General features: G+C 41.3%; 1 protein-coding gene across 1 annotated transcript in view; it reads right to left on the bottom strand.

Moving 5' to 3' along the window:
• Positions 1-12,281, bottom strand: part of hs6st3b (heparan sulfate 6-O-sulfotransferase 3b) — an 83,390-nt gene extending 71,109 nt beyond the window's left edge. The window contains exon 1 of the mRNA XM_026144543.1: positions 11,076-12,281. Within this exon, the coding sequence (XP_026000328.1) occupies positions 11,076-11,623 (548 nt within the window). The 5' untranslated portion in view covers positions 11,624-12,281. The remainder of the gene's footprint in view (positions 1-11,075) is intronic.
• Between the last annotated feature and the right edge of the window lie 138 nt (positions 12,282-12,419).

Here is a 12,419-nt window from a genome sequence, read left to right as displayed (position 1 = left end):
TGACTGAATGTGCATCAGAAGGTAGTGAGGGTGGTCTCCAAGTATGCATCTACCTTTGGAAAAAAACAGAAACTTTTCTAATGGTCATCAAACCACGTCTGTACTGATTTATACTGAGGTGTCAAAATTGGTCACAAAGGGTACAGGGGATATCTTAAGACATTGTCTTTATGTAGAAAGAGTTAAAAAGGTATGCTTGTCTACAACAATCCCAGGTAAGAAATTTGAGCTAACCAGTGTTATAATGTGTCTGTACCAATAGACATTATTTCATTCTCTTGGTGCTGAGTTTGTAAAGAAGTTCTGTGAAACACTAAAGTGACCACACACCCACAAATCCTTCTAAGACATCACAGTGGGCGTTTGACAGGTTAGAAAATTACAAGGCTGCCTTTAAATGTAACATAAAATAATGCCGCTTCTCTCTTAACTTTGTAGACCCGCCGATGCTGGAACACGCTGAAAATCAAACGAGGCTCGCTCAATGCTTTGATAAGAATGAAAGTGATGAGAATCATGATGCAGATGGATGGCAGGGTGGTGCATGTTTTTACCAGATGCACCAGCTTCCTCCCACATTCCAAAGACATGCAGGTTAATTGGTGATTCCAAAATTGTGTAAATGTGAGCATGAATAATTGCCTGTCTCCCTGTGTTAATGGGCTGCTGAGCTGTCCACAGTAGATCCCACCCCTTTCCCACTGTTTGGACACCCTCCAGTCCTTCCACAACCTTTTTTTTATGCCTCTACCAGAGTTCAAGACGCTTGTAGAGTGGGTGTAAATGCACAGTCAAAACATTTTGTTACCTGCATATAGCCACATCCATTATTGTCATGCAAAGGCAACAATGTAAACCGATGCCACATATGGTTTCTGAAGTAAGCAGCATATATTCTCGTGTCATAAGAAGAAGAAAAAAAGAAGAAGGCAGCACAAAGTAGTACAAATAGCTGTGAAACGGTATCATTGGAAGGGAGATTATAGCAGTGGCATAAGCAGTCAAATCAATCCCTGAGTATTTTTGTGCAAGTCGATAGAGGTTCCACATTAGGCCCATTAGTCATGTTGGCACCCCGCATTGCACTGCCAGACCCGAAACAGCCCAGCAACAGCAAAGCATGCTGGTGCTGAAAGCTCTCAAAACATCCAAATTGGCTTCCTCATTATATTGTCTTTAGCAGGTGTGTGAAAACTGAATGTTAATTTCTGTAGTTTGGCTGTAATATGTGCGAGCTTATACCCATTCTTGAAACTGGTGACATTTTGAGGAAAAGAGCCATTTCCTGATAATTCATGCGCGCTGTTCAAAAGGAGACACTCGGAGGCACTTAATACTTTTCTTCCCTCCATAATTTCTCGTGATTCGCAGGCACGCCCGGTATTACAAGTGAAGCAAATGCCACCAGCGTTAGAACAATTTCCTCTCGCCGCACTCGGAGCGCGAGAGAGTAAACAAATTCACACCTCAGATTCCAAACATAGGAGGGGAGGCTTACACGGAATGATGAATGAAGCAAAGTCCACTCTCCGTCGCAGAACAGGGATTGATGGGAAGTTAACTGATCCCTGGATTTGAGGGAGGGATTTAAAGCTCTGTTTTGTAGCCATTCATCTGGCGCCTCGAGAGAACTGGCTCACATTGAGGGACATCAGATTCCTATGATGAGGTTGATGTGCTGTATCACAACACGTGCTGGGACATAATGCTATTTGTTCCACACCAGCACTCTGTGATGCCGCAAGATGTTAGTCTCCTCTCTAGTCCTGTACTGTTAGGGCACATTTTCAATCCATACTTATTATACTGTGGCCTGGGACCCAATTTATATTGCAATATTGTAGGTGGGAGTGAATAGAGATTGATCTAAAGGAGGAAATCCTTTTCCAGTGGGAAATAAACTATTTTTCATTCACCATAACAGACAACGATATACAATAGCTTTAGATGCTTTCTGCCTTCACACTCATTAAAAAAAATATAGAGAATGTTAAATAGATGGGGAAAAGCTATGCATGGGGAGTTGCACAGGGGAAAATTGTTTAGACTAGATTTTCTGTATGCCACATCAATAAAACTGAGATGCTGCTAATCAAGTATCTATAACGATTTAGCAAAAATAAAAAAAGGAACGCGCCTATTTATAAATGCAGAAATTTAAGAGGCAATCTGGACTGCAATCTGTTCAGTGAGATTATTCAGATCTCTCTCACAAGTCTGGCTGATGCCACAGGATGGGGAAGATGCAGAGGAGACCAGCAGTAAAGATTTTATCAGCTCTACATATTTTATGGATTACCGTTTCATTGCATACATACGTCCCGTGAGGCAGTCCTGAAGCGCAGAGCTAAAGTTTTATTCATTTCACCACATTGCCAGGCGGCACTAACTATTACAGCATCAAAACAGCGAGAATGTCGTCCTCCTCTGTGACAGGAGATTAGTCTGTGAAGGTGACTCCACCTGCACTTACACTCTTAAGTGTGCCAGGTGCTCCGTCAATCTCTGAATCCAAATTGGGGAGCTGTGCGAGGCAGCCAGTTTTAGCTAGCCTCCCCACTGTATAACTTACCTGTCACCATCGTGCCCCAGATAAGGACAGATGACCTTTCTCCTGGTTGTTATAATAAATCAACTCCAGAGGCTGTTATTCCTGGCACGGGCTTTTCATTGGTTGAGAAATAACACAGCCGGGCACCTTTTGTGGCATTTTACAAGTCAATGTTTGATGTCATTTACGTCAAGTCCAGGCATAAGTATGAACAACACACACACACACACAAACAAAGAAGAGATCGGATATGCTTTGTGTCAAAGCATATCCGATCTACTTGATCTGTTTATATGAACCAAAGCTACAAATTAAGCTTAAACAGCTTCGTGCATTCAGTCATGTTGGGTCTTGCATTTCAAAATTGCTAAACTGGTTAAAAGAGGCTAAAGCCAGATTTATTTTTTTTAACTACAGCACAAAAAGCTGAGACGCTGTTACAAAGGAACAACGAGCGTCATTAAAGCAATATTCATGAGCGTGCTGATCGGGTTGCTCCCGGCTGCTCCCGATCAGCAAATAATAAAGAATTTATGGGGAAATTCTTTTAGTTTTGCACAATTACTTTTTATGGACTGTTTGTAGTACAGAACTAGAATGTTCTTTTCTCAATTAGAGGGAAACAGAGCCAAAGTTAATTGCCCCTTTGATAATAGAAGCATTTTCAGCGGCTCAGCCACGAAATAGGCCTCATGGGGACGTTAAACACAGAATCTTTGAATCACTGCACCAGCTGACTCATTTTCATCACACTGATGACTACATTTATACAGATCAGCGTGAGGCGCTTTGCTCCTTTTCTTTTTACCTCAGTCGAGCAGGTGTTCTCACTCTGATCAAAAGCTGACCGGTAAGTAAAAGTCTGGCTCCGTGACAGCACTGAGAGATCACGGTTGAACAAAGTTTAGAGATAAAGCAGGGTATTCATGTATGTGATGGCTTGGATTAAATTATGAAAAGAGCGAATGTTATAAATGGAGACACTGTGAGAGTGACTGTGCTGCACTGCGGGACATGATAAAACAAGAAAGTTTAGGGGATTTGAATCTAACCAAATTTTGCAAACCAGCTTCCAGAAGACTGGAGGCTCTTAGCCATTCACTTGACACCAAGCTAACTATTAATCACACTATAGGAGCTGAATCAGAGGACTGCAGATTCATATTTGCCAGACCAGCAAGTATTTGACAGCGGCACCAGAGAATCCGAAAACCTATCCTGGCAAACTGAGCAGTTTTCATTACTTAGAGTGGCTCTTAGAGCAGAAAAACCCACTAAGCCACATCTCGAACAGATCAGGCTAAGGGACAATGACAAATATCCATAACAGCACACCCCCCATCCCCAAATGCTAATATTGCAAGGGTTTATAAGGGCCATTGTTTTGAATGTAATCACTTAATTGACATGCACTAAGCAATGGTGCAACAGTTTGTTACGTATCAGGCCACAATGGTTGATGCACAATCTCTTGAAATACACCATATGTTATGCGTCAGTCACACTAATAGGGAGGCAGGTTCTGTTTCACAGTCATGCTATTTGACTGTGACCCCTTTCAAGATTGAAGCCTTAAGTGAATGTCAGTTGTTTTTTGTTGTATTTATTTTTTGTCTTGCTTCTTCTTTTGGCTGCTCCCTTTAGGGATCATGACAGCAGAACAGCGGCCCCCAACCTTTTTTGCGCCACAATATGTTCACGGACCAGCTTTTAAGGTGTCGCGGATAAATACAACAAAATAAAACCAGTACCAGTACCAAAAAAAAAGAAGATTTATTCATATCAGACGGGAAAAGACCCAGGGAAACCGAGTTAATGATAAAAACGATAAAAAAACCAAAAAAAAACAACCCCTAAAACCAATAAAAAGCCTGAAAGCCATAAATTTCACAGCCGAGCCTCAACTCTTGCGGTCCGGTAACAAACGACTCACGGACCGGTATCGGCCCGTCACCTAGGGGTTGGGGACCGCTGCTGTAGAATATCTGTCTCCATCTCACCCTGTCCCTTGCATCCAACCCTCTACACGCCCTTTGTGTTTGTTTGTTTTTGTTTTGCTAAAAGTTCTTATTACTCTGACTTTTTGCCTCCCCAGATGGGTAGTTGCTATGGCAGTTCCACTTACACTTCAAAGGCTTGACCAAACAGGAAACCCCCAATCCAGACGAGGTCCAACAACCAGGAGATACCACACCTTGTCCAGGTGTTAGCTGTGTGGCGAGTCAGGTTTCCGTCCAGATTGGTTGTGTGCTCTGTCCAATTAATTCGTCCGTGATGGCAATGAGTAGTGACAAAGCAATTCAAAAATAAAATGATATAACACAAGCACGCCAGTCTGATTAATCTGATAAAATAGTTGATATGAAAGCAATGGCACATTCTGAAATTTGAATAAAAATGTGTTTCTGGTCAAGCTTTTGAATGGTTCCGCCTCTCAAAAATGTCATCTACCCTCGAAAGCGACTAAAAAAGCTGCTGCACAAACGATTCTTTGTTTCCCCACTCATATTTTTCCCCTACATAGTCCAATTTGAATTTTATTTGTCACACTGGTGAACAATTGCTTGACATATGCTGTTGTACCCTCTGTAGAGGTAATGCTTAATTATCAAACCAACTGGATCAGGCCTGCCAGCAATGACGACTCAAATTAATGACACAGGAAAAGCAATCTGCGCACCCTGGAAGTCCAAAGCCTGCAAGGGCACTCTCAGCTTCACACATACTAAACATCCCATCATTTTGATGAGCACTTTCCCTCCTACATCCAAAGATACGACCGGAACTGTAAATCTGCTCAACTTTCCTCATTCAGGTTCATCTGTGCCCAGAGGGCATCCATTACCCTGCGAGTCTGCACTTTCCCTTCTCCACTCAGCTCAGAAAGTCTGAGTTCATAGAGAGCAACAAGAGAAATGCTCTATTTGTTGTTACGATATGTTATGTATTTAACAAAAGTTTCAAATGAATGCTATTCTTTTTATTCTCACATAGCCTAACAGCGCATTGGTCAGACAAAGAAGAAAAATGGCAGCTCCTTCTAATGAATATCAAAAAAAAAAGGAAAGAGGAGCCATTTGTTTTACGTGCTGCTGTTTTCAAGGTCAATACGACCTCGATCCTCTTGAAATGAAAAAAACAAACTACAACATGACTTGGATGAAGTCAAACTGACAAGCTATTTTTGTAAACACAAAAGCGGGAACGCAGATGACAACATGTAAAATACAGCTGCTCACTGCATTCAAGTTCATTTAGGTCAGGCTGTTAATGACTCCCCTCCCACATGCTGATTCAGGAATATGCCTAACATTGGTAGATGTCATACGCAGGTAGCAGACAGAGTGAGACATGCACGGTTCACTGATCAGAGCTGTAAGTGGTAACGACCACACAGTAATTGCAGCCCTCTCTGCATCACTTATTATGAATAAAATATGATGTGGGGTGTTATTCAGCCAAGGATTCGGGCATGTCATTCGGGTGAGTAAGGAATAACACTGGTTACTGCTCCTGCTGGACTGCTGTAGAAATGAAGGGAATGTGAATATGTTATTTTGAAGACTGGTGGGCAAAAAATATGCTTTTGGCAGGAACTTTCACAGTTCTGGGAAACAGGGATAAAGTAGCTTCATCTGCTAATAAAGTGGCACCATGTTACTGATGAATAAAGAATTATTCTGGTAGCTGCTTCACCTTATTGCTTGTCAAACTTTAAGCTAAAGTAATCATTAAATTAATACCAATGACCTCATAATATAAAGGATATTTTCCTTCAGCTTCCAATAGAACAATTTATATTGCATAGTGCATTTACAGTAACACAAAGATACATAATGTGTAACTCCACAACTAGGATATATCCACATTTTCAAGGTGATAATCTACAATAAAAGATGATTAAAAAGACCCAAAACCAAACAGTGCTATCATTTTGCTCAAGTTTCAAATCCTTTGTTATCTCTGCCTTTTCAGGCCAACACACAATACGCTCAACTTTGAACACAGTCCACATAACATGAAAACCTTGAGGATGCCGTGATCTAGAAATCGATTTTCAGAATCACAGTAGAGGACATTGCTAAATAGGCACATGTCTCTCTCTCGCTCTCTTTCAACGTTTCATTCAATCAGAGCATCGACGAGGGTCTGTGCCGTGCTGTGTTTTGACGCTGGTCTCTTTGTACTGCTGAACTGAGCGTTCATTATGCATACGCAACAAGAAAGCTGCTAATGAAGATTGTATAATTGATAAAAAGTGCAACATCAGCATATGCGTGATATTATCACGAGGCAACAGCAAAAAAGGAGGGAGGAAATAAGATAAAGTGAAACCGGGGGGGCTGTCCAAAAAGTGCTCTCAATATCCTTCCATCTCCACGTGGATGCTTATGGGCTGCACAAATATGCACAAAATGAAGGTTTTAAGGAAATGTGGCTATACTGCAAACACAAACAGACAGAAGCTGGAGAAAAACTAGAAGGTGGAAATGTTGCTTATGCAAAAGGATGAGTCATTTACATTAACAGTGAGTGCATCTGTGCAGTGTCTTAATAAGTTATAACAAAGAATATCAAATAATAATGGTTCAAATGAGACACGCATCCCAGTTTTAATGGATTTGTGCTGCAGAAGCAGGCCTCAGGGAAGTGACAGCAGATTGATCTGCACACCAGCAGCTCTAAAGAAGGGTTATATTATGAATAGCAAAGAAACTGAAAAGAGAACCGAATGGTTTAACCAAAATCTTATTAATAACCTTTATAAAGATTTGCCTATTTTGTGGCTTTTTATGTATTTATCAAATTGCTTTACTTAGTATCAGCTTGTCAGTTACTTCTAGAGCACACTTCCCTGGATGAAAGGTAGTTTTTAATCCACATATATAACACTGCTAATGACAGCTGGGAAATGTGGTGTCTTGTTCTTGCTGTGCAATTAATTAAAATTTTCACATATTTATTGTGATATTCTTGACCTTGTGCTTTGGCAGCTGCTGTGTACATCTATCTGACAATAATGATGTAAAATGGTACTTAATTAATACAAGAATCAATCACTGATTGAAAAGGAAATTTACTCCCAGCTGTTTGTGACAGTCTGAACCAAAATTCAGCAACGACTTAATATGAATTCAAAACGAAACCAAACTTCCAGACAGTAAAAATGATTATTAATATCTGTGAAACTCGCACATAATGGGTTGGCTGTGCTTGAACTCATATGAGACCAGCATCACAAAAGTTCAACTAAAGCGAAATATTGCTTCGATACAATAAAAGGACAAGGTATCATAAAGTTCAAATTAGCTTAGCCCTAATTCAAAGACTTGACCATTAAATGTCACTAAAATACCAAATGCCGAAATAGCGAGAGCCAAGCAAAGCCTTAATTCTGCCGAAGCATCCGATCTGCCCTGTAGACTGTGAGAGATGCTGACATTGTGAACGTTATGCAACAGGAGGGTGACCCTGATGAATTCTAGTGCAAAAGCATCACCAGAACATCTGTTTTATCACGTCAGCGCTCGAAACACTAATGAAGTATAGGCTTTTATATTTGCTGTTGTGGTGGTGCTGTGAAAAATTAATGATATAAAGAAGAATGTGAGGGGAAAATGACAAGATCCCACCCCCACATTTTAAATAGCTGATAAACTTTTCAGTGCAAGTCTTTTAGTGTTGGTTTGAAAGATAATGCATGATCTGGGTTTTGGTTGAGAGATCTTAGAGATTATGTGGATTCACTCAGAGTGGATACACTCTGCAAACTATGGCAAGTGCTTAGCATTAACATCGTAAACATCAAATTAAGTCATTTTATTATAGGATTTTTTTTTTCATTTTACGGTTATCTTCTCATACACAGAACAAATCAGATTATTGTTACATACATTTACTGACTGACACGCTGATTCATTTGAGAGTTTTATAATCAAGTTTATTTGCCTCAGACCAACAATAAAGTTCTGCTGTTGTTTATTTATCTCTGTGACAGATGTTCAGCTGCACCTGGTGGTAGAATATCACACTGAGCTCGCTTCAATTTCAGTAGAGAAGAACATCAGATATTTCTCTAATACTAACCTTTTATTACACAGGCTTCTGAAGACATCATTTACTCAGTCAGTTCTTGGCGCATTAGCGTTAAATACATTTTCAAAATCAGCACCTTGTTTTGCGGCCCAGTGTCACACTGAATACATCTGCATGAGTTACTCCTGACTGGAGAGTTAGATAATGAACATGTACCAATCAGAAATAATTCCAACAGCAGTCCTCAGCAGAGAACTCTGAAATCGCCTGAGAGGAAAAACAACCTGCTCAGCCAGCCAAATTCATGCAGCAGACAAGGTAATACTGTGATGCTCTCCACAACTTAAGAGGACAGCACTTAGAAGTATGTTTCTCCAAAAAGTCCCTGAAGAGAGGCCGCCTGCCTGCTCCGCTTCTCCCCTGACTGACAGCACTCTCCAGAGGAGCTACACCGCAGGACACGCTGATCCAGTCTGACACGCCTGACCTTTCCTGGGCCGTACGGCTGGCTCGCCATGCAGCACGCACCGCCTGGCTGAAAAGGCCACACCATGCCACGCAGGCAGTGCCATCACAGCCCTCCTTCCCCGGCCTCCCCTTACTGCCACCTCAGGAGCCGGCAAGTCGTATACTCAGGACTCAATCTCAGACAGACACTCAATCTCAGAGGCTCCCATCACAAAACAAGGCCGTACCATCAGAATTTGGCAGTGATATAGTATTGGCATTCCTCCGGCGTGCCCTTAGGTGGACTAAACATTTTTCTAAGTGGATTATAGTATTTTCTTTATTACAAATGGCATGTTTTGCTGGGCAAGGGTGATTTTTTTTTTTACTTTGACCTTATACCATTTATGATATTATAATTTAAGGCATTTCTCATACACAAATTAATTATGAGGATAAAATTTGCATAACGCTGTTAGTCATCTCTTTCAAATGGCACATAAATGTGCCTTATGCAGTGGCTGGTTAGTGAGGTGGTCTAACATAATGTGTCTGCCAACAGTCTCGGTCGTCGTGGCAGAATAATCTCAGAATAGATGCTGCGGGAGCGCACTGAGGAACAAGGCATGAGAGGACTGTAAGAGCAGAATGGATGCTGCAGCTGTGAAATGAAGAGCTGTCGCATCTAGTGAGCACTTCCCTGAGTAAAGAAAACACTTGGCACAGCAGAAATAAATCATGCGCTCAAGTACTTCAGTGTAATATATATATATATATATATATATATATATATATATATATATATATATATATATATATATATATATATATATATATATATATATATATGAACCAGAAAAGGAAATTATCTGCAGTTTAAAAAAAAAAAAATGTAACAAGACATTTGGCCAGTACACCTTCGGTTTGTAGTACTTGCACGAGTATCTTCTACTGCAGTTTTTTAAAAGAATCAGTGACTCTGGAAGCTGCACGGAAATATACACATATCCACTTTGCTAAGCGAAAACACTCAAACACGCATTGCTCATCCACTGGATGCTTCATTGCAGTACACCCACTTTTAGTAATTGTACAAGACTGTACATTAGTAGAAGCATTTGCAAATGTCTTTTTAACTGTAATTACCACACAACACGCTGACGGATAATGGGTTTTGAATGAAGCAGGTCTTCTCCGCATTTCCTGTGAGGTGACATCACAGAACCAAACAAACAAACAAACAAACAAACATCCTGGAAAAATTTGAACTCAGTCATGAAGTAAAGATGGCTTCAAATGAGGAGACTTCATGTGGTACGGGAGTGGCGCACTGCTTTTGCGTGCCAACAACAACAACAAAGAAAAAAAAAAACACCTCAGAGGGACTCATCAACGCAAGACATAAAGGCCAAGGGTGCACAGAGAATTGTGAGTAGCTCCTGATGTAGGAGTTGCACTCGAGCATGAGCTTTTTACAACTTCATCAACACCTCAAGGACAAAAGTTGGGCAAAGAAGGATTCAGAGTGGCTTTTATAGAATTCTGTGTTCATTTTCAGGAGGTTGTATCACTGGAGATTTATTTGAATTATATTAGCAGTTATATTAGTAGTTATTTGGATAGGTGTTAAGCACAATTAAGCACAATTAACTGTTAACTGTTTGCAGTAGATTTATATTTTAGAGGTTTAAAAACAGTATATGAATGTTGTTACAGTGAGCTACAGAAGCTATCTCCAGTCTCACCTCTTACAGGGGATGCCTAAAAAGTTCATGTACACTATACTGTACCTAATGTGACAACTGTATAAGCCCTCCAGGGAAATAGCAATGAGTAGACCTACCCATCCCATCCTGTGCCCATTCCATCCCCGCTTACTTCTCCACTCAAGAGAGGCAGTGCATTTTCCTTAAAGGCTAAACTTACATTTTGAATTCATTAAGGGTTTTATGGTCACATGGTTTAATTGGGCATTATTGTTTTGCATCCCCCAGGGTTGTGGGGACTGGGTGCATTTCTGTAAGAGACTCTCACGCGTTACCTTTTATTCCTCCGGGCCTCCTTCTTATCCATAATGACAGGGACACAGTTCGTAAGCTCGGTCCAGTCTGCATGCAGTCCGCAGCTCCAGCCCGTAGAGAACCGGGAGAAGAGCCAGGACTCTTCTTTCCCCGGTCGGTGGCACGTGCATTTCTTCTGCCCTGGCTTGCAGTCGCACGGCTGCTCCAAGCGAATATTCCTCACCAAGTGCCTCCCGAAAGTCGTCCCCCCGGTCTTCTGGATGTGCAAAAACACTATCACGTCGTCTCCTTTGATGTTGAACTCCACGTGTCTGTCAAGGTCTCTTTCAGTGAAGTTGAATTTCGACGATAGTTTCGGAGGGCTGTCATCCTCCAGGTCTTGATCTCTGTAGAAATCATCGCTGTCCTGATAAGGGGTTGAAAGTAGACTCACCCCTCTAAATTTCTCCTCAGTCTTAAAGTGGCATGAATTACTGCCAGCGGGACATATGTACTGATAACCTATCATAACAAAAAGGACAGCTAAAATAGGAACTAAAATGAGCTTACTGGATCTATCATCCATCATATCAAGATAGTGTCTTCATTCCGTTACTGTGAATAATAAGGAGCACCCGTGGACACTTCGGAGATCAATGTTCCTCCATGCCTCAGACAGATTAAAGATGCCTATATTTTAAATGCAACACGTTGATCAGATAACACTCTCCAAAGACACTCAGACAAAATGAGAAGTCCACCTTAAGGACTCTAAAATACTGCACGCCGTCTGCACTGCGTTGGAAGTCCTGTCCGTATTCAAGAGTCATGGCAATTAAATCTCTGCCTGTCCAACTTCTGAAGCCGGTGTGGAGCTGCATCCAAGCCGACGACTCCCATGCCTCGGTATCAAGTTGAAAACGAAGCAGTCGGATGAGAGAGTTTTTAGTTTGACTCCCTCTTTCTTTCTAGTGCTGGTCCCATGCAGTGTAAATCACAGTGTGGTTCAGTGCATCTTCATACTTATTTCTGCAGAAATGTCGCACGGCTTCTTGTTGGGCTGCATGAATGCTCCGGCAGGGTACGGCATCCTTTACGGGTTGAGACAGAACTGACTGTAGTGAAGCAGTGCGTTTGAGAGGATGCTGCTGCATCCGAGCCGACAAATAGGCGTTATGCTCTCGTCGCGGTTGGGCTGGGAAAGCTCCTCATCCCATCCCGTCCATCCCGTCCATCCCATAATCTTGTTTAACACAGTGCGAAGCCAGAAGCCCACACGGATATTGAACGTAGACAATACTGAGATTTATTCACATTTAAATACAAAGACCTTCCAACCTATCTATCTATCTATCTATCTATCTATCTATCTATCTATCTATCTA

Source organism: Astatotilapia calliptera, chromosome 16, assembly GCF_900246225.1.
Source record: "Astatotilapia calliptera chromosome 16, fAstCal1.2, whole genome shotgun sequence".
In the NCBI taxonomy this organism is placed as follows: Eukaryota; Metazoa; Chordata; class Actinopteri; order Cichliformes; family Cichlidae; genus Astatotilapia; species Astatotilapia calliptera.
This window is presented reverse-complemented; position numbering and strand designations above follow the sequence as displayed.